Here is a 27293-nt window from a genome sequence, read left to right on the forward strand (position 1 = left end):
AAGGTGAGGGCATTTTTGACCAAGGAGCCCAATTACTCACAGCTGCCAAACCCACACAGTTTCACACACAACAGCTGCTTCGAGGTGACGCAGGCAGAGAGCTGAGGACAGAGTGACCTGGCTGTCATAACAGCAAGCAGGAGACCAGAACTCACCTCTGGTGACCCCTGTCACCAGCTCTCTGTCTGTAACTGAAACAGATTCACAGGATTTTCATGCCCACGAGAACAAAGAATGAACAAAATCTTCTTGAGATGCCTCTGCTATTCCTGCTGACAGGTTCTCCCACAGCTCTACTGCTGGAACAGGTCTGTTGTGCACAGAAATGATGGACAGAGGCAATGCCAACCTTGCAGGTACAATGGGAAGTGGTGGAAAGTTTCCAATGCCACCACTCCCCACATCCAAACAGCGCAAACGAGATACTCCGCCTGCTCTTTCAGCCCCAACCCAGGGCTTCTGCTTCGACTTCTGGACAGGCTGGGATGTAGACCCATGTACGACTTGCACGACCAAAACACAGCTGGCTCCTTGTGTTACTCCACACTTCAAAAGCTCAGCAGACCAGCACTCACCTGAGATAGAACACATCTTCATTCAAACCCCTCTTTTGCCCGATCCGAAGCCTGCCCGCACATAGTAACAGCAGGACTGATTAAAAACTGACACAAGTTCAGCCTAATCTGGTGGTTTTGAGTGCAGACAAGTGCACAAATCTTGGCACTTACTTTCACAGCATCTCAGAACTGAAAAAGATAAAGCCCAGATTTATAAAGTATTAAGACACTAATTTACTGCCAGTTAAAACCCTCCAAAGACCAAAAGCCTCCCCCTGCTGCCCTTCTACCTCCACCTCTCCAAAACCAAGAACATCTCTTCCAGCTTTGTCCATGACATAACCCCATGCACTTCCAGAAAACACTGCAACCCCAATGCAATCCAAGCAGTGGACAAACCAACAGACAGGACAAAAAGGAGACAAGAAATCAGTAACAACAGGTCCTTTGCAGAACATTGTAACCTTTCAGACTGGCTTCCTCCTCCATTAGAAATCTGCTTTCTACAAGCAGCATTTCATCTTGAACCACCACCCATAGCTACCTAACCTCTCTCTCAACAAACACCACAGGACAGGTATTTGGTAAAAGAGATGTATATTTATTCACTTTACAAAGAGGGTGGTATTTAGTTGCAACAGCTCCATTTATAGACAAATATATTATTGTACATTATAGTGGTGAATGGCTCAAACTTTTACCTTGTTTTGCTCTTAAAAATATGTTTGCACCACTTCAGCTTCCATTAGCTGAGCAAATAGCTGTCCTTGTTCTGCCACTGAGAGATTAAAAATCCATAATAAAGGTATAGCCGTGTGCTATGTATTCACAAGAATTCCCCTTCTCATTTCCCTGTGTCACTCCTCTCCCCACCCACCTCAACACGGTCTGTCCTCTGGGTTAGCACTGAACTTATATACAGCCTCCATTAAAACAAAATTAGGAGCCAGTGATAGTTCTAAGGTCCTTTTAAAGCACAAGAAAAGTCATTGATTTGTACATACAAAAATCTTGAGTTCAAATTTGTTAAAAAAAAAAAAAGAAAAATACATTTTTAAGTCAGGTTGGCATTTAGATATTGCCAAGGCATGGCTAAGCCAATGAGGGGGGGGAGGGGAAGAAAAGAATTTCAGTATAGAATTTAAATATTACAAAAATATCTTTTTTTTCTTTTTTTTGTTTCCTTTAAAAAAAAAAAAAAAAAACAGCAGGATGCCCACTTGCTATTTGCTAACTGAAGCATGGAAAGAAGGTTATAGACCAGTTGTCTTTGATCCTTGAATATCTGAAACAAATTCAATGTAAAGCTGAACCAAGTTTACCACACAAACAGTGGTGGCAGATTTATTTCATTTGAGATACAAATGCATGTCCACATGACAGGCATACTTTGACCATGAGGTGGAAGAAATGTTTCTATAAGTAAGCGCAGGGAAATAGGGCGAGAGAAGGCTGGCACGGTTAAACATTCTGGATTCAGAAATGCACAGTGCCCCACATGTGCCTCTGCACACAGGCCGTGCATGACTCTGCACTCCTGATATGCAAATACAGCATCTTTCAGCAACATGATCCAGAATTAAAGAGGTCGGTGGCCCACATGTTCAAACTGTTAAAATTATTCTTTCGTGCTGTTATTCTTCTTCGCTTTCATTTTCTGGTTCCAAATCAGAATCACCATTGATTTCCTTTTCAACAGTCATGTCTTGTTCATCAGATTGCTCCTCTTTTTCTTCATCTTCATCCCAGTTTTCCTGGAGAAAAAAATAAAACAGAAACATTTGAACCCTTGTCGGTCACACCATTTCTGTTACAAGCAAATGGGAGAAGATGTGGTCCAGCTCCACTTACATCCGAGTCTTTATCTGCAATCATCTCATCATCTGAGCCTTCCTCCTCCGAGGATTCTGCAAAGAGAAAACAATATCTCAGTTTGGAGAACAGGCTTTTAAATTGTGCAAATAAGGCCCAACCCCACATGCTGCCAAGGTCTTCAAACTGTTCTATTTCAATTCCAAAACTAATTCTACCTCAAGATGAGGTAATCAACAACAATTAGGAACAAGTCACTTCTGTTATGCATATACAGTGTGAAGACAGTAGGAAAACAGCCAAACTGGAAGTGTACGTGCACACACATGGACATCCACTACATTGATGTCTCGCTGACTCAAACGTAGAAGTGCCTTGACTGTATCTACCTTAGAAGAAGGGCAAGTAACAGCAGAAATTTGAGGTTACCAGGTAAGTTAAAGCAGCATACTGAACTTCCAAGTCACTGATATCTCCATTTGTGAAGCAGGGATGGAAGGGAATTAAAAGAGATAAAAGGAGGGGAAGGAAGGAACAACTAGCTGCAAGATGTCCCCATCATTAGCCACAGATTCTACTGCCATGGACATCCCACAAAACCTCTCTATTTGCAGCCTGTACTCTGGTAGATAAGCAGAGGAGCATGATGAACAGCCGCCAAGTGCTGGCTGTCATGTGAATTCAGGAGCTGAGTCACACTTAGTATACAACACTTACCATCCTCATAGACCAGCTTTGCAGTCTGATTAACCTCAGGTACATCCTGAACTGCTTCTGATGCTGCAACCTGAATGGAATTTGAAGATTAGCCTTAGAGGAAATCATATACTTCAACCTTAAAAGGCAACAAAACTCATAACAATTTAAATGAAGTCTACATCAAGAGTGACACACATTAATTCATTTACAGTAGTAGTTTAACAGACAAACAAGTACAAATGACAAAGTCAAATTTGAGAGGCATCTGCTCTGAAGTGCCTCCCATTTATACCCCTTTAAAACTCTATGGGTCAGTAGTCACATTTGGCAGGACAAAGCGTGTAACACTTCCAGAGAGCACAGGCTGACAGGACAGTCCATTAAGTGTAGTGACTGACATCACCAATGTCACTGTCCAGTTCCCAACGACAGGTCCCATCAGATGCAATCACAACAGGAGGTGAAGTCTGCAAACAATACTCCTGCACATCCCATGTTATTTAGTTGAAGCTCACCTGGCTGGCAAGAATGAAGAGTCTTCCATGCAGACGGGAAAGCTTTTGCAAAGTTTTTACTCTGCTCTCCATTAACTGGTATAACATTCCCAGCTGAGGAATAAGGTCTGGCAACTTCAGAGAGGAGAGATGAAAAAAATATGAAGCTGTTAATCAACACATCCCAAACATCTTTTTATTTTAAACTACTTCCGTGTGTTTGGGGCAAGCAACCCTTGTTCACATCATTCTAAACAGAAGGGAGAGTTAGTGTTCACGGAAATCACCTGTAGCCTGATCAGTCAACACTTGGCCATGTTTAGAAATATCATCTACTTTCAGAAAGTGGCAATTCTTACACTACTCCTTTGCACAGTCACTGCCATAGGCAGGTGTCGAAGCACTACTCAGAAAGCTGTGTAAATGAGAAGCAAACATACACCAGGGAACAAATGCAACCTCAGCAACGTGTGCAAGTTCTGAAGCTCATCAATCCTATAATAAATGGGACAAAGAAGTGCCAGTGCCAAAAATGCCTTTTTCTTAACCCAGCAAGAGTGCTGTATCAACCACCTGTAAGGCAAGGCTGGACTTCAATGCAGAAGCTATGACATTACTTACTGCCCTGGCACCTTTGGCACACCTCTACCCCATACATCTAGCCGTGCCCAAGATAGTCTCAGGATGAGCATTACAAGAGCAAAGAAAATTTAGTTATGTAAGATTTAGTGGCACAGACTACATTACTCTTTGATGGTAATTTTGTTCCCTCTCACAGGTGTGACATAACTTATCTTGGCCTGACTTTGGGATGGCTATAATTATGTCATGAATGACTGAGACAAACAATTTATCTGCAATGTGTAGTAGTTTGGCAAAAGTGGCAGAAGTATATCCCTCTCTGTACATTGATTTGGGCACTCCCACACATGGAGAGCAGGAGACAGATTCTTGAAGAAAGAGTATACATTTATTTAAGCATTTAAATCTAGTTCTATTTAAGTGCATTTCCATTAATGTAAAATACTTACTGTGGAAAGGTAGGATGCATGTAGGGTAAAAACAGACTTCAGCCATCGAACCATTAGTGAGGCACTGGAAAAGGTAAATTAATTGTATCAAAGAGATACTGGCAGAGAGACACTCATTTCACATTCTAGATGCTAAACAGTTCTATATAAAGTGTTCCTTTTTCATTAGATAAAAAGATAAATGCAGATGGAAATGTAACAGTTTGGCTATCCAGATGAGATATATCAGTGCTAGGAAAAGAACAGACACTTCACTGAGGGACTAAACTAGACGTTTTCAGGGGTCTGTGCTTCTGACATCTTTTATGGGAGGTCTCAGTGAATAAAAGATCAAAGCATGCTACCTTTTGTCCACCTCCAATGAGGAAATTTATATTTAGAAAAATAAAACCAAAACCAAACCAACCTAACCTCCACAATTCAGAACAGCTAGTCTCAGCAGAGCTGTCCTTATGGCAACATAAGATGGGGGAGAAACTGGTTTTGTTATTAAACAAAATAGCAAGAGAAGTCTAAATGCATTTGATAACTACAGTTAACAAGCTGATAATTAAATTGAAAATCTGACAGCTATTTTATCTTACATATTGATCAGGTTCATCACTGTCAGCATTTGAGGATTTCAGTCACATTCTCGGGATTACACACTTATTTCAGGTATCCTTTTCCTTTTTTAATTTCACTTCAGCCATCCTGAGAAAGCCTTAATAAAAGTTCCTCTTTACACCCACAATCAGGTGAGAGTTTTTACCTCCACATGCTGCAGTTTAATTACAGTTACTGTGGAAGTCAATCACATAGGTGGTGGGAGGAACCCTAACACACATGCACACAAAAAGTTTCAGGTGAATTACACATTAGTTGAGTTGTCTCACCTGTATGGGTTGCCCTGCAATCTCTTCGTAAGCTAAAAGGACAAAAAATAGTCAGCAATAAGTAACAAACAAACATAATGAGTTTAAAACCCCAACATTACAACCATGTGACAGCCCCAGTACTGGGGCAGAAGGTTCACCAGACATCTGAAGTTTGCTAGGATTAACCACAGCCAGGCTCCAGAAAATTACACTGCTGGCTCTACCATCCTGTAGATGGGCTGATAACTCGCAGAAGCTGAGTTTCATGACTACAAGAAAGCTGTAACTCTTAAGAGGAAAAACATTCAGCAAAAGCAAATGCTGGAATAAATAGAGGGAAATCCCTTTTTTATATGTTTTTGAGTATCTGCTTAGTAAAGCAGTTGTTATAAGGTGGACGATTTGGGGAAACAAGTGAAGTTAGTATCAGGTAAAGGCCATTTCCCAGAACAAATCTCAAGCTCTGGGGAAGGCAGTTACATGAAGGTCTGTCCACCACTGAGATTATACAGTCAAACACTTGCACTGAGATTCCCTGACAAAGCTCCCAGGGAAGAAACGCTGCATTTCATTAACGTAAGCCTAAGGAAGTGCTGCAAGACTACACATTCAGCACCAGGACATCTGCATAATTCAGTTAAGATCAGTACCATAAGTAAAAATTAAATCTTATTTGTGGCCAGCCCATTAAAATACATAAGAAATCTAACCATTAACTTATGTTATAGATGTCATTCACGTAACAAGAGCAACTAATCGACATTCAGTTTAAAAACTAATGTCTAGTTAAGGCTAATCATTAAAATATTTCTGTCCAAACACAGATTTTATTTAATATCACTGAATAAGCAGTTCAGAAGCCAAATCCCTTTTAAAATTGCTAGTAAATGATGTTGCAAAGCTTAAGTACCGCAGCAGGGCTTCTGATTATCTTCAAAACAGGAAAGGAATTACCCCTCATTTTCCAACTGTCTTGTAAACTCACTGTTCTAAGTAGGCATTCTATTCTCCTTCCTCTCACGTGAGTATCCAGCATATTTATGCTCATATAGCTTGCTCTGGCTAGCACTGCTATTTTCATGCTTTGAATTATCATCCATGTTAGTAGTTGAAAATAAGATGTAATGGCAATTGTTTGCCATGTACTAAACATCCTTTCGCTTAATCTCTTCCATTTCTTTTTCCCACATAATCATTTAAGATATTATTACATGATCTAATGCTCTTCCTATCTTTGACAGCGGCACTTGGTCCTTTGGTTAAGCTTCATCCAAAAAAGACAAAGAGTGTATCAGAGATAAATTAAGAAACATTTCTGACTCGTTAAAAGTACCAAACCAATTTCTTTAGTAAAAACAAAGAGACATATCTTGGATTTTCCCCAGCTAGAATGCAAACCACATGTGGCTTGCAGGACAGTACAAGAAGATCAGTCTCTCCTACCTCATGCAGCAGTGGAATGACAGCATATATAGGCATTCTGGCTACTGTGTTCTTTACTATATTTTCCTTTCTTGTATTAAGCACTTTCTGTTAAAGTGAAAAAATACGATCAGAGAATCATTCAGATCCAACATGCATACGAGCAATCAGCAAAATCAAAAATTCCTGGCTTCAAGTCTCTTTTTCTACTCCACTACCTTTGTATGGTAAGATAGGACAATGAGCAAAAGATAGGCTGAGCAAAGGAGTTCCATTTTCCAAGTCAGCTACAATTAACAAAGTAAGACACTCGATTAACCCATTTAAAACAATCTGCCAGTGCCTCTAGCCCACCTGTCCCATGTTAGAAATGATGCATCACAGGCACATTAAAATTTCTCTTGATATTTTCTGTTTGACTTCTGTAAATAAATGCCTTTCATCAGCATCAGTGACAAGAAATTTCTATTCGGTGTCAAAATCTTAACATTTTGGTGCCCCAGTACTTTTATGTCCTCCCAGTCCAAGTGCAACAGCAAGCTTTTCAAGTGAAACTGTTGTCTTCAATGCATTTTTCAAACAGTATCTACTTGAAAACCCAGGAGACTAAACAACAGGTTACGCTCCAGCTCAAGCTAAAGGGAAGATCTGAACTGTGACATAACGAATTTATCATAAAAGAAGTGCCTCCTAGTTCATGGACTGACTCAGAAGGCAAGGCAGATAAACAACAAAAAAATAATACTGCCACTATAATTCATAATACCACTGCCTTGAGCAGCAAATCAGCAAAAACCAGCTGGGAGAAACAACAGGATCTTGACCGTTCAGCCTCCCCCAGCTTTCAGGACGGCTCCCCACAAGCCCCAGTGAATACACTGAACAGCAAACACTGAGCTCGCAACACTTACATTTAAGATTTCTGCATCGTTGCTTTCCAAGCCCTGAACCAGCAGCACGGCTAAGCTGTCTGTTTGTGGAAGGCCACCTGGAGTTTTTACTTTGCTTACATCAATATCCAATGCCCCAAGGCGCTCCTCAATGCTCTCCTGCACACGAAAGGAAAATAAGGGCAGTGCTGCTTCAGTGCTTCAGCTTCTCAGAAACATCAGCTGAAAACAAAGTACCTAGCTTACAGCATTCCCTCTAATTCTGATGAGAAACAATGTAAATTGTGCATAGTCTTTTACATGTACTGACAGAGAATAGCATGAGAAAAGAAGTTTTGACTGAAAGACATTAATATACCTTGGCACAGACACAAGTGTGTGACAGAGTTCTGCAACAACCTGGCAAAACTATGGGCAAGGCACACAGGGGTTGAGTGAAGGAAATGTCTCTTCCATACAAAAAGATGGTATCATTAGCCTTTCTTCCATACCAAACAAAGAAAATTCGAGTTCACCAAAAGAAGGCATAATGATGATTTACGATTCTAGTTTCTCCCTTATTGCTGTGTTTAAAAGAGGAAGGCTTTTACCTCTGTCTCCCCTGGTTTCCTCTTGTTTTTCTTTTTCTCCTTTCCCGAGGCTGGAGTTTTGACAGCTGTACTATGTCCTGGAATGCCAGGCACTAGAACTTTGGTGTCCGAGTTCACAACAGGCGTCTTTACCTAGGACCGAGATACCACATTTGCATGAATTGCTAATACCTTGGGTTTTCTTCCAATTTAAAATACTAATTTTATTCCGAGACTCACACATACATGCTAAAACCAGCCTGACGCAACCCATCTTCTTGATATACTAGGAAAATGTGACATTTTTAAGAGCAATGAATAACCTCAAGTAACAGTCAGCTAATTTTCATAAGTAACTAAAGCAGCAGTCTCTTTGGAATCACCTGTGAATCATTTTTCTTACAAGCTTTTGCCATAACATTCATAGAACTACGCCTTTGTATCCAACAACAAATATCTGGACGTTTGCTAGCAATAGGTACCACGTGTACTAATAGTCAGCCCCATAAACCGCATGCAGATTAATTCAGCAGCCACTGGAAGGCAGTAACTGACCACAAAAAGCAGCACAATGTAATAGTAAAAGGTAGTTACTACTCATGTCAGTCCCACCTATCTTCCTCTAAGGATTGCTCAGACACAGAACTCAGTTGTCTGAATTAGACTATGATGATGGTGACAAACAGAGCAACTTCAGGTTATACCAAGCAAGCTAAGGTATCATCTTCGATGAACACAAAGGAGATGGAATTTTAAAGGCAATATATTCAATAATCAAATGCTCCCCTGACCCACAGAGGATATAAGGGAGCATGCAACTTCCAGAATATCAAGAATGCTACCAGCTACTTTGAGAACACTTTTTAACCACAGCACTTCTGTCCAGGCCTTTGTTTGAAGTACCTACCCAAACTTCTGTACTTGTGGAAGCCCTGCTGGGTGCCCACTGAAGCGATACAAATATAATCTACTACAGTGAGCAAAGCACCTTCCATACGCTGTGTGTAAAAGTCAAAAAAATCCATCTTCTGGCTCAAGAATTTTAACACAGAACAGCAATGGTGTTAAAATACTGCCCCCTTTGCTCACCACACTCATCACTGACCTTCTCCCCACACGACATGCTCAGACAGCCAAGAGAAATGCGTCTTCACTGGAATTCAGCAAAAAGCGAAACCAAGATGGGTATCATCACTGCATGCCAGGGAGTTCCTACACCTCTCACTGCCATTCAGCTCTGCTACCCACCAGCTCCAGGGCTGAGGAAACAGCACAAAACCCCGCCTGGCTGATGGAGCACCAGATCCAGTAGGTAACTTTAGGGTCAGAAAAACAGCGCTGTCTGCTCACTTCACTGATACTCCAAGCATTTCACATCTTCAAGGCCTTGAATATGCACAATGATTAAGAATTCCACAGCCTGTCTCTAAACACCCAGGGGATCCTGCATGAGAGAAAACAGTGGCAAGTGGCCTCAGTGGACACTGCTGCCATCCATGTAAGTGCCAAGCTCACATTCCCAGGTCCCTGTGAGTAGGAACACATAAAAGCCACATCAAGAACGAGCCAAAAGGATGTGCCCTTTAAGGTTCCATTACATTTTATTTAAACTCTAAAACAAAGCCATCCCACCTTCACCCCAAACCATTAGGGTCAAAGAGGCTGTACAAACTGACAGACTCCAAGGGAAGGACTGATCTCAAGCAGAAAAACCCCACCAATCAGTCCTGTCTCTCAAGCAGACCTGCTGAGAGCAGGAGGGTCACCATGTGCCCTCCCACATGCCAGCATACACAGGAGCCACAGAGTTCTCTTTACGCACTCCTGCCTGAGTGCTACAGACATCTGTAGCTATCACTGCAGCTCTGAACAGGTCCATCCAGAAATCCAATCTTGTTTTAAGTGAGCAGTGAATTCTACCATTTCCAAAGTAAAACAAGAGAAGCAACAAAATCATATTTTATGCAAAACTCACCTTCGTTAGAGCAGCATCTGTTTTAAGTGACAACACTTTCTGGATGTCCCTTACTAAACATATGTGGGGTTCACTGGTGTTCAAAGACTAGAAGGACAGGAACAAAACCAGTTAATATATTTGACATTCACACCTGTGATTTATTATGCTACTTAAAGAAGAGAACAAATTCCAGAGGTATAAATTACAATGAACTTTTTTTTCACTCTACAACAGCAGCTCCTTTGCATATCTGCCTTTTGTTACCAGATCTCTATGCTCTTCAAAGAAGTTCAAACAGGTAAAGTGAAACACTATTCAAACCAGTTTCCATGGCCTAACTCGGTAACAGCTGAAAAGGCAAGAAACAGCCAGCAGTGACATCAAGCTGTACTCCAATTATAAGAATGGAAGAATACAAATGACCTTTTGAAACAGCTCTGGGGCAACAGTCATAGTTCCCAAAAAAAGGGCGAGCAATATGTTTTGTATTGTTATATCATTTAAAAAAAGAAAAAATAAAACCAATAAACCCACAAATTTCTCCAACTGAGAGCAGTATGCAGTCGGTATCAGAGAATCCAAACCCCCTCTGGTAAATTTTACATACCACTTTCTCTATGACGGGCTGTGAGGTGTTTCCATACACCAGCAGCAGAGACTGTTTGTCCGTGCAAAACGCAGCTGCTAAAATAGGGACTGGTTTTGGTGTGGAGTCCCCGTCATTTCCAGGTGTTGCTATCTGGATAGTACAGTTTGACGTTAAGGGTTTTTTGCAATAACTGGGGGTGAAAAAAAAAGAAATTAAAAAATTTCAAGAGATTTAGCTTGAACACTTCAGTATCCTGCACATCTAAGCACCTTTCATTAGCAGGTACTAAGCAAACTCAGCCATTTTAAAGCTTTTACAGGTGGCTAAGAAGAGGCACAGACACACAAAATCTGGTCTACAGCCACACTTAATACTGAAGTGCAGCACAGTCACCAACAAACAAGTTCTCGAAAAATGTGTCCAGCAACCCAAGACAAAGAACCAGCTGGTCTGCAGCAGGTTTGCAGAAGATACAAGAACTTAAAAGCAGCAGAATAACAAAACTGAACTTTGCCTTACGGTGATCTTCCCAAAGATACCCTCAAGAGGAATACCAACTTACCCATTTAAGATATGTTCAAATAAATGCAACTGCCCATCCCTGCACACAACTGCTAACTTCACAGGCTGAAAGAAAGCACAGTAACAGAGTTTAATTAGATCAAAGGACAAACCTCCTGGAAGTACAGGACATCAAGGGACAGTTGCATGGCTACAATTTGACTTTTTTCAGTACCTAAGCACATTAAACTAAATCTGTAAGGAAGATCAAAAACATAACTCATGAACACTTAGCAGAACTATTAAGAGATAAAAATACAACTCATAACTGTACTTTACCGTATCACTACTAATACATGCCAATTTGAACAGTTTGCACACTAGCAGAGGTGTCTAGAGGCACAGGCCTACAAAGACACTGACACTGTAAATATGCTTAGAGGAAAGAAACTGATTTGAGTCCTCTGAGCAATTCAATGACAGGGGTACATTATGGAATACTCTCCAACACATGTAGTAAGAGGGAACAACTGGAAACATTAGAAAAAGAAAGCATGAAATACTCGTTTGAGAAACAGAATCCAAAGACAGCAGGAGAAAAAATGTTTTAAATAATTAATGAAACGGTTTGTTAACATGTTTTACATGCACATATTTTTCATAAGGCAATTACTTAGAAAGATTTGTCCTTGCTAAAACTGAGACACGGGCAATGCACATTGCTACTTTAACTCATTAAAGGCTAGTTAATTCCAAATGCAGTTACACTGCCAAAATCACCTGAAATCATAAACAAACAGGACATACTCAAAACAGATTTTTAGAAATAATCTATTTTGTGTTTTTTTCGTGCCAAGTTCTAACAACCATTTTGATGAATAACTTGTTCTAAATAGGAAACAACTGACATTTCCACCATCATAAACAAAATTTCTGAGAAAAACCACTGAATTTGCATTTAGTGGCTTTGATAAGGAGTATTTGAAACTATCAGCTTTATAAATGCACCTGTAATAAATATTCTTATACACGTGAATTGGCGTTTAGACCTCATCTCTGCCTAACAGAACATAAAATACAAAGTTTCTTTCTTTAGAATCTTAAATGGAAACTGATATGATAACCCAAAATTGTTGAACACATGGTGACAGACTACTGCTCCTACCTCTTCTTTGACTTCTGATACAGTCAGGTCAACAAAAATTGGTTCATCTGTTACTGCAAAAGACATCACAGCATTCTTTTCTTTTCTATCTGACCTGATCTGCCTGGAAGACATGAACAGTACACGTTATGTAGCACAGCACAAACAGAACTCTGCACTTGACAAGCATTATAAATCCTATAAATCACTAGCAACTGTGGTAGTATCTACGACATCCAAAAGTATCCTGCTGACATTTCAATTTTCAGCTTAGAAAATATTTTAACTTCCAAGTGCAAAGTAACTCCCAAGTGAAATTGAGCAAAAAAAACTTCACATAAACCTTACAATAAGTGCAAAGAGCAAGGAATTTTATTACACAGTATGTTCTGGCACACAATGGTGATACAAATGGCAACTGGAAGCATGCTCAGACACAGCCAAGGAAAATCACGTCTTCACCCAACAATCAGTGAGTCGAAACCACCATTTAAGAGATCATCACTGCATTTTTCCAGAGTGCCCCTTCTGCTTCACCTTCTGTTTAATCAGAGTTCAGAACACACTTGGTAAGTCTGTGCTCAATACTGATCACAATTAAAAGTCACAAATTATGAAAAGCTTACATACCATACACTCAATAATCGGTCGTGTATGGCTCCAGACAAGAAATAAAGTCCTGTAATCCCATCAAAAGGTATACTTTCATTCATAGGTTTCACTGTGGTAAACATTAATGATGACACTGATGTAGCATGGCCTGTGAAATGCTAAGAGAAAAAACAGGATTTTTCAATGATTGTCATAAGCAGTCTTACTGCAAAAACCAAAACATCAGTTAACAAAGAACACTAGGAAAGATTCAAGTGTCAACAAGGACAACTCAGTGGTGTCTTTAACTAGTGATCAACTTCCTTGCATTTCTGTATGTCCAGCCAGATATTTATCGGCATTTTAAAAGTTAAATGGGGAATCAAAGGCAAATCCACTGGGACTAAATCCATGCAAACAAAATCACATCCACCTGTACTACTGTTTCTGTCACAAAGCACTCCCCTCTGCCCCCCCAGTTTTACACTTCAACTTTTACAATGAAACTAGATTCTTAGTTTTAGTCTCAACTTTAAGAACGGACACACAGACATGCTGACACACTAAGTCTGTGCAACATACCACCTCCAGACCCCCCCAAAAAATGGTTCTTCAATCTACTTCTGCAAATAGTGGTTTTGGTCATCATAGGATGCAGACATACACGGTAGTTGCCATGAGCCAGCAAGACCACAGTAACAGCACATGTGCACACACTCACCTGACAGCAAATACCAGGAAATTCAGAGGCCAGCTGTGTCCTATCTGCTGGCAGGGCAAGAGAACATGGCTGCATTCAGGGATCACCTAAAGCCTGGCTATTTGCTCATGTCTGAGCCCTGCCCAGGGAACAAGGATTTCACTCCTATGCCTCCAGCTGTTTTAACAGCAAAACTGATAATGCCACCACTTACATGAAGTTTAGCAAGGAAACCTGAAGGCTTCATGGAGGGACTCATGTTACAAGTCAGGGAGCTCACAGACAAACCCAAGCCAGCAGTAACTGATACAGTGGCGAACTAAGTTCTCCTGCCAGAAAGGTATCAGGCAGGGAGCCAGTGAAAAAGGACAGCATCCATCTTTCTCCCACAGGCTTGAGAAAGGGTGCTAGTAGCATGCCCAGGAACAGGAATTTAATGTCCTCATTCAACTATCAGGAAGTTGAAACTACAGTTTAGGGTATCATCAGAGCAAAAGCTTCCAGAAATCCTGAAACTGCCAATTGTCTCCTCACATACAGTGAAACTTGCAGATCAGGGAACACTTGGTAAGTAATGTCACCAATCAAGAAGGGTATTTTTTTGCATCTGTTTTAACAGAGGTACAGAGGTACTTACTCTGTAGACTTCTTTGGTCTCCAAGTCCCACAGTTTTATAGTTCTACCGGCTGACAGCAGCATTTTTCCATCTGGACTGATGCATAGACAGGTGACACTGCTATTGTCGCCTTTCCACTTACTAGAATTTGGAAGGAGGGGTTTTTGTACAAAGGGAGAAAGATGGAGAAACAGAAAAAACAACATTCATTAGGATAATCTCAAAATGCACAACCACTATGATGGAAAATTTAAGGCAAAATTTAAAAAATAGTAATTTTAGCAGTCAAAGATGAGGTCAAGGCTATGCTGCTTCTGCATTTTGCAGAACTGGTTTACAAAAAACTGCAACAACTCAATAATATAAAGCTATTTAATACTGAACTGTTCCTCTCTCAAAGTTCTCTACCACTGAAAATAGGGCAAAAAGAGCCATACCGTTTTCAAGACTCCTTTGTGCACCATAATCACAAAAGCTTACACCAATCCATTCAGAAAGGCCTTCTGAACACTAAAATTCAGAGTTTCAGAGCCCATTCAGTTCCTGCCTGGCTCTCCTCCCAAGGCTGTCAATGTCACTGACAAAAACAAACTTCACCTTAATGGTCTGTTGTTCAAAGCACTATTTAAAAATAATTAAAAATAAAGTTAAAAAGGGAAAAAATAAAGACGGTGTCCTGAAAAGCTTGAATCTGCTTTGAAGGAATACGAATACTACACGTTGCTCACAGGACAAAATTGCAAGGAAAGCATGAACACAAACCCTTTACAGTTTGGACGTAGCCTGCAACACACCACATTCTGATTGTAAACAGCTGTTCTGGGAATACCTCCAAATAACTTTCACGTGCCCAAGCAATGCCTCTCCTGTCTTCCAAAACAGAGATCATTTGCTGTATCACTTTTGATAGAAGCTGAAACTTTTACAGCCCACAAACCTGACAAACAGCATTACACCTTACAGAGAGTATGACATGATCTTGTATTCTTTTCCAAAGAAGAGGTCAAGACTAAGAATTTCAAACCATTTAATAATCTAAACCAAGAAGGTATTTTTAAATGTACTAAAAAGACGAGACTGGAGTAGACTGCAGAGAATATAAGACAGAGCAAAAATCTGTTGGTTTTCAGTTTGGATACTCTTCATATAATTTTAACAGGAAAGAGTTTTAAACAGGATCTCATAAAACAAGAAGCTGCATAAGATGTCCAGAATGCCTCTGGCGGTAGTCAGAGTACTTAAGACATGAAAAAGCTAGAGAGAAACAGGAAGTCATCCAGAATGTTTCACACTACCTCTCTACAACACCTTATCTTGCCTCTCTCTCTTCCCCAACAGCTTGTCCCTCTGCCAAAGGTTTCATGTATGCTGCACAGACCTCCTGAAGTGGCCCTACGGAGTACTCCTACAGTAATTAGAAAAGTCAAGACTAAAGGCATATGGTTTCTATTCCCTGTCTAGCAGTCCACACCTCTATAGAAACATGTCTAGAAGCCTGCAAATGAAAAAAAAAAAAAAAGAGGTTGAATACTGCTTCTCTATGCCAGGAGCAACCATCCTGATTTCTCTGTGGGTTATGCAAATACTAATTTCCAGGTCCTGACAAGTGTTGAAGAACGCAAGCACTCACGTGGACATTGGGCATAAGCAACTATTACAGATATATGTTCCTTCTACTAGGTAAAATTTTAAGAGAATTGTTTTCTTCTACTCTTTCCAATTTCAGCCACCTTAGGTATGACATAATATTATCAGAGAAAATCTTCATATAAAAGCCACGATGTTATACGGCTCATGTACTTTTAATCTGTACACTCCAGGACTTATTTTCTGTTGCCATCTTTAAAATGAAAGAACACAATGTCTCTAGTTACATTTCATAACCACAGCCTCCCCCTCCGTGGTCCCTGGTATGGGACAGGAGCAGAGTGAAACACCCAAGAAGAAGCATGACAGCAGAAATTCTCACATTTCCCAAGAAAGCAGCATGTCTGGGACCCATCTCAAGTACTTGTACATGAACACACACTGTGGAATACAAACAGACTGAATTAGATGTCCATGGGCAACTTCAGAGCTTTGATCTCACTGGGCTCACAGAACAACAGCTGGATGCCTTGCAAGACAAGGATCTTTACGAAGGCACTTCAGGAACAACATGCCAGGAAGGCAAAGAGAAGAGGGGGGTTTCTCCACATAAAAAGGTAGTATGAATGCACAGAGCTTTCCTCTGAAACAGGCAAAGGGCCACTGGAGAACTTGCAGGTATGAGAAGAGATCAACAAGGGAGCAGTGGTGCACATCTGTTACAGACTGTCCAATAAACAAGAAATTGATAAATCTTTGTAATCCCAGGCCCTGGCTCTTTTAATGGGCTTTAACCACCCCAGTAACTGCCGGAAGGGCAGCACAGGAGTGCACATGCAGTCCAAAACTGCTGGCAAGTGCTGAAGACCTTTTCTTGATGCAAGTGCTTCGCAACTGTACTATGAAAGGTGACTTTTACTGGATCAGCCACTCAAAAGGGAAAAAAAAAGCACGACAACTTCCAGCTATAGCAACCACAAGACAATGGAATTCAGGATCCTAAAAAAACAAGAGCAATATAAACAGCAGAATTACAATGCTGGACTTCAAAAGAGCAGACTGCAACTTATGCAGAGAACTGACTGGCAGGATCACACTGGTTGGCTGCCCTCAAGCAAAAAAGGGGCCCAAGAAAGCTGGTTGTTTTTCCAGGATAACCTCCTGAAAGCAAAAGAAGGGTACCCTCCACTGAGCAGGAAATCACCAGTTACTGCAGAAGGCTGGCTTGGCCAAGTTGGCAACTCCTGACTCAACTCAAAAGAACAAAAAAAGTATGCAAAAGGTGAAAGTCAAGATAGATTACACAGAAGAATACAGAAATATTGTCCAGGCATGAAGCAACAGAAAATGCCAAAGCTTAGCCGGTGTTCAAGCCTGCAGGGAATACGAAGGCTAACAAAAGGACACCTACACACAGCACATCAGCAGCAGTAAGATGATGACTGAGGAAAGTGCAGAGCTGATGCTGAATGGTGTAGGGACACATTCAGTACACAGAAAAGGCCAAAGCACTAAAGGGCAATGTCTTGCAGGCCTCCCATGTTCTTGAGCTTTTGCCAGAGTCAGAACTAGCACCCACTATAGTGAAGGGACATCAAATTAGGGATCACAGCATTAAATTCTATACATGCGACTCCTTAAGATTGAATGGGATGCATCCAGAACTCCTAAGACCCTGCTACCATTTTGAGTAGTCACACAGGCTCAGGAAAAATTTCTGATGACTTGGAAAAAAAAAAAAAGAGAGGAGACAAAATATATCCACAGAAGGAGAATCCAGGAAACAACAGGGAAGGTTATACAACAAATACACCTGGAAGCCATTTCCAGGCACTGAAAGGTCAGAAGAGTCACTAGGCACATCCAGCATTGATTTATAAATGGCAAATTGTGTCTAACCAACCTGATTGTCTTCTTAATGAGACAACTGTCTTGGCTGATGGGAAGAGAGCCACGAATGCCATTTAACTTGACTTCAGCAATGCTTTTGACAATGTCTCACATAGTATCCTTGCAGCCAAACCTGAATGGATGGGCTCTAAGGAGGGTAAGATCTGGCTGCATCACTGAGTTCAAACAGTTGTGATCATTGGTATGAAGACCAGCTGGTAGCCAATTACTGGTGTCACTAAGGACATCCCAATTCTGCTTAATATCCTCCGTAGTTGCCCAGGTCTTCATTAATGATCTCAAAACAGGACAGAATGCACACATAACAAGCTCACATTCAATACCAAATCAGGGAGAGCAGCTGATATCCTGGAGGGCAGGGCTGCTACTCAGGGGCATCTCAGCAGGCCTGGGAAGAAACAGGCTGTCAGAATCTCAAAGCTCAAAGGAAAATGTAAAGTCCTGCAGGTGGGATGGAAAAACCCCAGTACAAATGGCTGGGGACAAATGGCTAGAAAGCAGCTCTGCAGGAAAGAGGCCTGTGGTCCTCATAGTCAAGCTGAACATGAGCAAGCAGGGAGTCCTTGTGGCAATGAGACCAACTACATACTGATTTGCATTAGCCACAGTGTCATCAGCAGGTCAAGGAAAGTGATTCCTCTGCTCTGTGTAATTCTTTTGAAACTGCATCTAAGCACTGCATCCAGTCTGGGGCAGTACAAAAAGGTCACTGACAGTCACTGGAGTAAATTCAATGTACGGCCACAAAAGCAGCTTAGGGACTAGAGTACATAATGGAAGAGGGAAAGATGAGGGAACTAGGTGTGTTTAACCCTAAAAAGAAAAGGCTAGAAGGAGATTTTGCAGCTGTCTTCTGGTACTTTACGTCAGTGTCTCAACATAATGCAATCTAAGGATGCATGCCTTTTTTAGGGAAATCTAAGAGGCTACTGACGATGGGCTGCCTGCAGCACCCACGCTAACTTTAACAGAACCAAGAGAGCTGCAGTAATAAAACAGCGGGAAATGTTAAGAAATAGAAATAAAATCAAGAGAAGGATCAATGGCCCATCACATACCAGGCTTTTATTGAAGAAAGATAACCAAGATCGTTAATAGAAATTTTGGGTTCTTCTTTAAAGTTTAAAAACAGGTTGACTTTATTACAAAAGAAAGTAATTGCCCACAACAGACATCTCGTTACTCTGTACTAAGCTCTATTTTGCTCAACAGTACTTTCAACAGTAGCAGCCTGCTCAGACAGCCAAGTGGAACTGTCCCCACTGCACATCAGTAGTGAGCGAAACCAAGTGGGTTATCATCATAGCAAGGCCCTTTGAGCAAAGCCAGGTGCATGTAACAGATTTAAATGGGATAAATGAGGTCTTACAGTATCTGCTGCACTCTATTTTTGAGGATTTTATCTAGAACTTAGATTTTCATCATTTAGAGCAACTTTTAGTCTTTCAGTCCCACTAAAAGTTAGTGTGGAGGGAACCAAATCCCTCTCAATTTCATCTAGTCCTTCCAATACACAGAGGATGACAATTACTCTTTCATCCCTCAATAAAACCACTTCCAATCTCAGAAAAATAATGGCCAACAGTCAATTCTGCACAGTGGGCATGAAGCCTGTGATAGCAGAGTGCAACACTTCCAAAGGGGCCTCATTAAAACCTGCAAGGGAGGAAATACACAAAAGTAAGTGCAAACAAATTTGACTGAAAACCAGCATCACTCACCATTTTACTTTGCAGGTCTGTGTGTTCCATTCCACAATGTGTTTGTCCTCTGAACAGCTATACAAGCAACAGTTGTCTTGATGCCATCTTACACAGTTTACTCTACTGTCATGACCACCATCCTACAAAAGGTAAGAGTGTCAACTAACTGAAGTATCTTGACTACTGAGTCTTCCCCACTCCAACAATGTGAATAAAGTGCTCTTTCAAGAATTAAATTCAAATCATTAGCAACTTGAAGAGTGTGTGTGGTTTAAAAGACCAATATACATATAAATTTATAAAATTAAAGATATTTCATATTTTGATACATACACATAAGTATTTTGGCTTGGTTTATTCATCCTAGAGAGGACGAACCTGAGGGTAGACCTCATTGTGGTCTACAGCTTCCTCACAATGGGAAGTGGAGGGGCAGGCACTGATCTCTCCTCTGTGGTGACCAGTGACGGACCCGAGGGAATGGCAGGAAGCGGGGCCGGGGGGCGGTTTGCTTGGATATTAGGGAAATAATCTCCAGAGGGTGGTTGGGCCCTGGAACAGGCTCCCCAGGGAAGTGGTCACAGCACCAACCCTGCCAGAGTCCAAGAAGCATTTGGACAATGCTTTCAGACACACGGTGTGATTCTTTGGGTGGCACTGTGCAGGGCCATGTAGAAGCCTAGAAGATCAGGGGCTAATGTGTGTCTCAGACACCGAAAGCCATCAGACAGCAATGGAGCCCACCAAGGATTGTTGGTAAGAGCACAGTGTGAGAAAGAACAGGATGTGGATGGAGAAGGGGGCCATGTGAAGGCAGGGCAGCACTTTTCTGGGACAAACGTCCTTGTTCTGGCTCCTGGTAGTAAGCACAACACAGCACAGCCCAAGTGTGGGGATGAGGTCAAGAAGCAGGCACTGACTGATGACCAAAGGCCCACCTAGTAGGGGGGATCAAGACCATCAAAGACCCCCAAAACTCTCCAATCCATTTCCAGAAAGGTCTAGAAGAACAAACTGTACATGGTAACTGAACTGCACATAACGTGAGAAACTTGGCTCCAAGGTAGGGAGAACTTGTGTATAAAAAAGGACCCCCACAAAGCCCAAGTGGCACCCCCAGGACACTGGACACCCCATCAACTGGACTGATGCTGGAGCCAGGACTGTTGATCCATCTTTTGCTCTTTCTCCCGCTCTTTAATCTCTTTCTTCTCTTTCACCCTACCCCTTATTCAAAATCCACTGCCTTGCTTTTATACTAGAAGAGACTAACTTACACTGATTTCCATGCCAAGTGTGTAATTTACTACTAAGGTTTTGTGGACCCTCTGACTTCTGTCATTCCTTTTCAACCACAAGCATCTTTGCACCTGCATGTTCCCTTCCCTTTCAGGGTGAGATGCCACAGGAGAGGAGTTGGGCCTTGCAACTCGGGATATTCTATGATTCTATGATTTTTCTAGGACTTCAGAATTCACAAAAAAATTGCCCTGCCTACTATTTTTATATACACAGCCAAACAAGGCTAACAGCATCAAATTTACTCAAAGGAAAGGCTAGCACAGGCGTCTTGCTGACAGTCATCTAAGTGCCTGCTTCCTTAAGGGCCCTCAGAAATGAGGAGCCTCCCCTTTTAGATCAGCATTCAAGAGCAAGCTACCATCAGATCACAAGACCCTATACGGGGTATCACTCCTCTTAATAACCAAAATCTTTGCAGCTCCATATATATACCCTTCAATCATTTATGAAGATATTTCATGGAGTTTATAAAATTTCACTATTTGGACCACTAACAACCTGCTCAGACTACTCCCAGAAGTGTCACTGCAAATCAGCCTTGAGCAAAACAAACTACATTGTAGAAAGATATTCTGTTCAATAAGGACAGCTAAAAGTAATGTCCCTTATTCTAATAACATTAGTAATCTTTTAATTTGACCTACCTATAAAAACAAAGTACTCATGAAATAACATCTGCTCCTACAGAAGAGCAGTCAGCGTTTTCAAACCAACTGAAACTAAATTTTAACCTGAAAACATCTTTATTTTGCTCACAGTTTTCAAGTATAAATAGTTTTTCCATAAAACAGAGTTGATACTCATTAGCTACTATGCTTTCTCTAAATTCATGTACATTTATCACTGTACATATAACTAACAGTTTAGAAGCAAAAGTATGCCCAAGTATCTCAAAATACTGCACAACCATTCATGTGGATTTATTTTGCTTGTTATGTAACCCAAGACTAAAGCCAAGATACTTGGAAGTAACAGGGACATTATCAATTGGAAAGGCAAAATGCAAGTCAGTCTGTATCATTCATAAAAGATAATGTGCTTAGAGAGCTCTAAAGCTTCCACAAGGGAGGTAAGCTTATAGAAAAGTTCATCAGTGTGACATCTTCCCAAGCACTGGATGAGTACTGTCCTTCTCTCCAACAATACCATGCAGCAACTGAGGGTATGACACTTCCACAGAGGATTTAACTCACCAGGTTAGGCATTTCAATAATACCGTTATTTTTAATGCAAAATAACAAATCCATGGACAATGTTAAGATATTGCATTAACTTCAAAACCAGGATTTTTCAGTCTAAACTGGCCGAAACCATCAGTATTTGGTAGCATGTGATGAAGACTGTATTACTTACTAGCTTGCTCTGTAATTCTCCTTTTACTGTGCTGTACAACAAAATGCTACCAACTGCTGTACCAATAGCCAGGATATCTAACTGCTTCTCCACTTCTCCAACTTCAGACTTCCGTTTTTTCCTCTGAGGGCCATCCTGGAAATAACAACAAAAAAAGAGAAACCGTAAAATTAATTAGTCTGACTGGGTAATCACAGTGGTAAAGCAGAGGGGGAAAAAAAACTTCCCTAAGTTTGAGACCCAGTCAGACACAAAATGAAGACACTGAAGTGCACAGAAGCCTAGAGATTCATATTGTACCTCCATGTACAAGGTAACAAAGTTGCTTTGAGTCACTCGGAAACATCTGGTGGAGGCCATTTTGCTACCCTACCAACCTTATCCATGAGGGGAGGAAATACATTCAAGTTTTTCACAAAGTTCCTGTCCCAGAGGCAGAAGCAAAGATTAACACAATTAGAACACTTCACCCACAAAATGGAAATGATTATGATCTTTTTTGTTTGTTTGTTTCTCAAAAGCTATTCAGAAGAGTCTTGCAAACATTAACTGTTCACAATGCTTCCTATAAAAAAAGCACTACCCTACTCCACAGAGGGAAATGACAGTACTTGAAAATAAGTGCTCTGCCCAGGTCCTGTTGTCAGTACCAGAGGTCCTCCTATGATCAGGCAATTCTTAAATCTTCACTCCCTCGCTCTACAAGTGCTATCAGCCACTTCAAGGAGGGATTTTACTTCATCTCTCAAGCAAAAACACATGAATGCAGCACATCACTGGGAAGGGGAAGAGGAATAAAACTGGCTCCTGCAAAACTAAAATAAAGAGGGCAGAAGAAGCCACTCCATTTAAGATCACTGGGTTAATCCCACATAACTAATCATACACATACAAATGGAAAAAAGAAAATAAAAACACTGTTCAAAGACTTCAGAAGAAAAAAACATCTCTAATGCTATTGATAAGTTTTTTAATTGGACGTAAGTCTTTAACTGGAAGTAAGTCTTCCTACATTTGTTACATTGCAGCAAAGCATTCTCTCCAATTTAAAAATTATACGCAAACTAATGCTTCCTCTACACAACAGGTCTACTTGCACTGACAAGCAACCAGAAGAAGCCAAAGGAGACTGATATAATGTGAACAACCAGCTCTATGAAAGTTCCACGTGGTGTAGCTCATCTGCCTTACAACAGACATCACAGTGAACACACATAATTTCTACTCAGAACCACACATACAATGACAATCGGGATTTGGGAGTTTTCATCACAACCAAGATGTACAAGTTTAACAGTGCAGGATAAAAACTTTGGTTCTTTGAAGCATGACTTGCTTTTTCTCTGTATTTAACACAGGCACCTGCAAGGAAAAGCATCTTGGTTTAGGCCAAGAAATACCAAAATACAGATAACTTTTATATCAAAAGCAGGCTCTTGAGAAAAATTACACTGCAGTTTTTGCAAGTATTAGTTTAGGCTTCATCTTTCCTCGGAAAGAAAAGTGTTTTTAAAATATTACAAATGCAGATGCTGAGAAACCATCACAGTTGCAAAGCACAACCAAGTAAATCAAGCAGGTTTAAAGAGAATATATGAGGAAAGACTAAACTACTGGATATTTGGGCAGCAATGACAACTAAGCGATTTTGAAATTGCTGTCTGACATGCAAAGGCAAGGGGCAAAGAGAGTGGAAAGTACAATTTATGTGTTTTCTGGTACTTTTTAATCTCTTTATGTAGTTTTACTGATCACCCCACACACTCCCAGGGCAAAGCAAAATCACAATTAAGAAGAAATTTATTCTCTTCCCTTGCATAAATCTTTTAACTAAAACTTGTTCACCCTCCAGTTTGTTATGGCCAATTTCCCTTGGAACAACCCAAAGGTACACCAGAATTCCCACTAAAGTGCACAGTTATTTCCAGTGCTAAGAAAAAAGCAAGAGGCAGTGAAGGTTCCTCCTGAAGTCAAGGGGTTTTTTCACATGCATTTCTTTACTGACCATCAGCAGTATGAGTGGAGTATTTTGTCAGAAATTTTTGCATGAAGAAATGCCAGTGGAAAATTCAGACAGCTGTTAATGTCTGAGATGATTTGAGAAAACACACTAAGAACTATCAAAAAAAAAAATCAATCAAACTTCTCTACCCAGCATTACATTAGTCCATAGACAGTCTGCCAACTGCAGTAAACATACATCCATGTGGGATTCACTTATGGATCAGGGTCTTAAAAAGAAGAGCACCCTGTTCTCATGGACAGGATAGGGGAGCTGAATTATACTAAGTATCCTTGTCATTTGATTTCTCTTTCCATTTCCATTTCTCTTTCTTTTCCATTATTTATGGAAGCTCAAGCTTATTTAGAAATCCTTAAACTTTGCCTAAAAAAGCAGTGTTCTAATTAGCAGAGATGGTTAAAGGAAGTTATTTGAAAAGGAACTCTGCAGGCATTTTCCCCTAATGCTCTTAATTCACTAAGTAAGCCATTGACTTTTCTTTTTAAACAGAAATCCAATCTCTGCTGCTGTCATGTGAAATAAAGCACTTAAATCACCGAAATGGGGATAAATCTAAAGGTCTTGACAGTTGATGATGATGATGGAGCAGTTGCAGCTTGTTAGGAAGAAAGTGGAAGGTATTTTGAATGCTGGAGGTGCACTCTTGCACAAGGCACCACAAGGAGCAGCAGGAGATGAACACTGCACGTGGGAAGCACTGACACTGTGAAAGCACATGGGCAGGGAGCATCCCAATAAGCCACTCCTGCATCAGCAATTCCAGGGCCTGCAGTTCAAAACTTGATTTCCCCTGTAACACATGGCCTTCCTTAACATGGCAGCAGTCCAAAACATACTTACTTTAGGTGTCATTAGGCCAAACACCATTTATAGATATCTACTGGCACAGTTTTACCCCTGAACACTAAACACTAGTACTACTTAAACAGATGTCAATTCTCCAGCAAAAAAATAAGACTAAGTAATGTCAGAAAGCACACATTTAATAAAACGTATTTGGCAGAACCATCAAAGCTTTAGTTCTTCAGCTCAGTCTAAGGATAAACCAATGATTTACAAAGGTTTATGGCACCATTATTCCAACAAACAGTATATTTTCCAGCTCCACTTGAAAACATACCAACTTTCAAGCAGGGGACAGCACTCAAAATACTGGATTAGAAAGCACTGAGAGGTGGCCAAATGGTGTCTGATGAGGTCCATTTTCATACAGCCCTAAGCCAGGTTAAAACCAAGGACCTGTGGGTTTCAGGAGTAGATCTCTAGAAAATGGGGTTGTTTTGAACAAAAGGTTTTAAAAGCCACTCAGAAACCTCCTGTGCTTGACTTACGGCACCACAGCAGTGCAGTGTCAGCTTGAGTTTTACTCCACACAGCACAGATTAACCCCATTTTTACAAGCCAGTTTCAGTTAATTTAAGAGCAAAGAACCACCTCTACAGCTCTGCAACTAATGCACGTATTCTTTTTTGCTTCAAAGTTACGTGACAGATGAACAGGCTCAGGCCAATCTAACCCTTTCTGCCACATTCTTTGCATGTCCTGGGAGCTCTTGAAGTTCAGGAACTAAGTTGCTCAGCTGAGGAAAGTGAGACAACGTTGCTTTCCCTTGGGTTGGTAATCTATGTGTTACACGTTTTGAAATACTCTTAACAGTATTTCGAATACACTGAATTGCTGATGTACCAAAACACACTTTGAAAAGCCCTCTCTACTTCTTAGTGGACTTCACATACTTTTTTCAAGTGATACATCTGTTTTCCTCAGGAAATGGTATATTCTAGCTAGAGAAAATAGGATTACTTCAACATAAAGAGGATAAAAAGGTACCTCAGTATATACTCCAGATATTTTCAGGTTCAGTGTTCACCCGAAGTTAACTAAACATTCATCAAGGGGGAGAACATCCAAGCTCTCTGATGTGTCCTGTGAACAAAACTACTGAATACCTTCTTGCAGGATTCCTGGGCTCAGAAAGATGCATCACGGATACCGAAGCAGCTTGCACGGGAGTACTTCCAAGGGTAAGGAAGTGTGGGGAGATAGTGCCTTTACTGGAATGTGAACTAAGTGAGCGCACAGAGCCGACCTGCTCTGGGGCACCATCTTTTCGACTAAGGCAAGGCACGCCGTGAAGTTAACATACCTCGCTTCTTTCAAGGAAGGCTTCTTCCGTGCAGGTTACACGAGAGGCAGATGGTTTTACACAGTCAGTGCTTCCGCTAATTTTTTTTCTGTTTTGTTTGTGTTTTTTTTTAAAAAAAAAAAAAAAAAAAAAACAACAAAACCCCCAGAGCCGCTTCCCCCACCAACACGTGAAATTTACCTTGTGCAGCGCCATCCGGGCCGGAGGATGGCGGGGGTGGGGGGGGGAAGAGAGGATTTACTCCCCAAACCCGGGGCGCGCCACACGTGGCCATACCGCCGTGGGGGCGAGGGGGAGGACGGGCAGTGTCCCTGCCCGAGCCCCGCGGGGCCCGCGGGACCCTCACCCCGGCCCGCCGCTCCCCCGCTCCCCGGCCCGCCCGGCCACATGGCGCCGGGAGGGCGGGGTGAAGCCGAGCGGGCCGCGGCCACGCGTCAGGGGCTGCGCTCGGGGTCTCCACCATCCCCATTCCTCCCCGCTCCAACACACACGCCATCCCACACATTCCCCCCCCCCCCACACACACACACACCCCCCTCAGCGCTCCCCATCCCCTCTCCCCTCACCTTGCTGGGGATCTGCCTCCCCTCCGCCGGGGCCCAGGCCAGGCATGTGCAGGCGGCGCTGAGGTGCGCGGAGGGCACGTACTCGTGCTGCAGGCGGCTGCCGGCCGCGTCCCACACGCGGAGGCGCCCGTCGGGCCCGCAGGCGGCGAAGAGGCGGCGGCCGCGGGGCGAGAAGGCGCACGGAGGGGACGCCATGGCGGGCGCGCGATCTTCCCGCCCCCTCCCCCCTTCCCTCCCAACCTCGAGCCGCCGAGCCCGCCCCCCGCGTGCTC

General features: G+C 41.7%; 1 protein-coding gene and 3 non-coding genes across 4 annotated transcripts; all 4 read right to left on the bottom strand.

Annotated features, from left to right (window-relative positions):
- Positions 1-1137: 1137 nt before the first annotated feature.
- WDR43 (WD repeat domain 43) lies at positions 1138-27216 on the bottom strand. Its single transcript, XM_027712990.2, has 18 exons — positions 27022-27216; positions 22287-22421; positions 19650-19771; positions 14451-14571; positions 13153-13292; positions 12544-12646; positions 11440-11504; positions 10896-11067; positions 10307-10393; positions 8353-8484; positions 7784-7921; positions 6894-6980; positions 5469-5500; positions 4594-4657; positions 3584-3697; positions 3087-3156; positions 2409-2464; positions 1138-2311 (listed from the first exon to the last, which is right to left on the bottom strand). The coding sequence occupies exons 1-18, from the start codon at positions 27214-27216 to the stop codon at positions 2192-2194; spliced, it is 1953 nt and encodes a 650-aa protein (XP_027568791.1). The 3' UTR covers positions 1138-2191.
- Positions 9453-9531, bottom strand: LOC113983673. Its single transcript, XR_003539167.1, has one exon. It is a non-coding gene; the product is annotated as a small nucleolar RNA SNORD53/SNORD92 (small nucleolar RNA).
- On the bottom strand, positions 12949-13032 carry LOC113983675. Its single transcript, XR_003539169.1, has one exon. It is a non-coding gene; the product is annotated as a small nucleolar RNA SNORD53/SNORD92 (small nucleolar RNA).
- Positions 19160-19237, bottom strand: LOC113983674. The gene has a single exon (XR_003539168.1). It is a non-coding gene; the product is annotated as a small nucleolar RNA SNORD53/SNORD92 (small nucleolar RNA).
- Positions 27217-27293: the final 77 nt, after the last annotated feature.

Source organism: Pipra filicauda, unplaced genomic scaffold (assembly GCF_003945595.2).
Source record: "Pipra filicauda isolate LSUMZ 115617 unplaced genomic scaffold, ASM394559v2 scaffold143_size2779998_pilon, whole genome shotgun sequence".
Lineage (NCBI taxonomy): Eukaryota > Metazoa > Chordata > Aves > Passeriformes > Pipridae > Pipra > Pipra filicauda.

Coding starts and splice junctions, on each gene's coding strand:
- WDR43 (XM_027712990.2), bottom strand. CDS start 27,216: ATGGCGTCCCCTCCGTGCGCCTTCTCGCCCCGCGGCCGCCGCCTCTTC. Junction 22,422..27,021: donor GGAGGCAGATCCCCAGCAAG/GTGAGGGGAGAG, acceptor TGTTATTTCCAG/GATGGCCCTCAGAGGAAAAA. Junction 7,922..8,352: donor GGAAACCAGGGGAGACAGAG/GTAAAAGCCTTC, acceptor TTTCGTGTGCAG/GAGAGCATTGAGGAGCGCCT.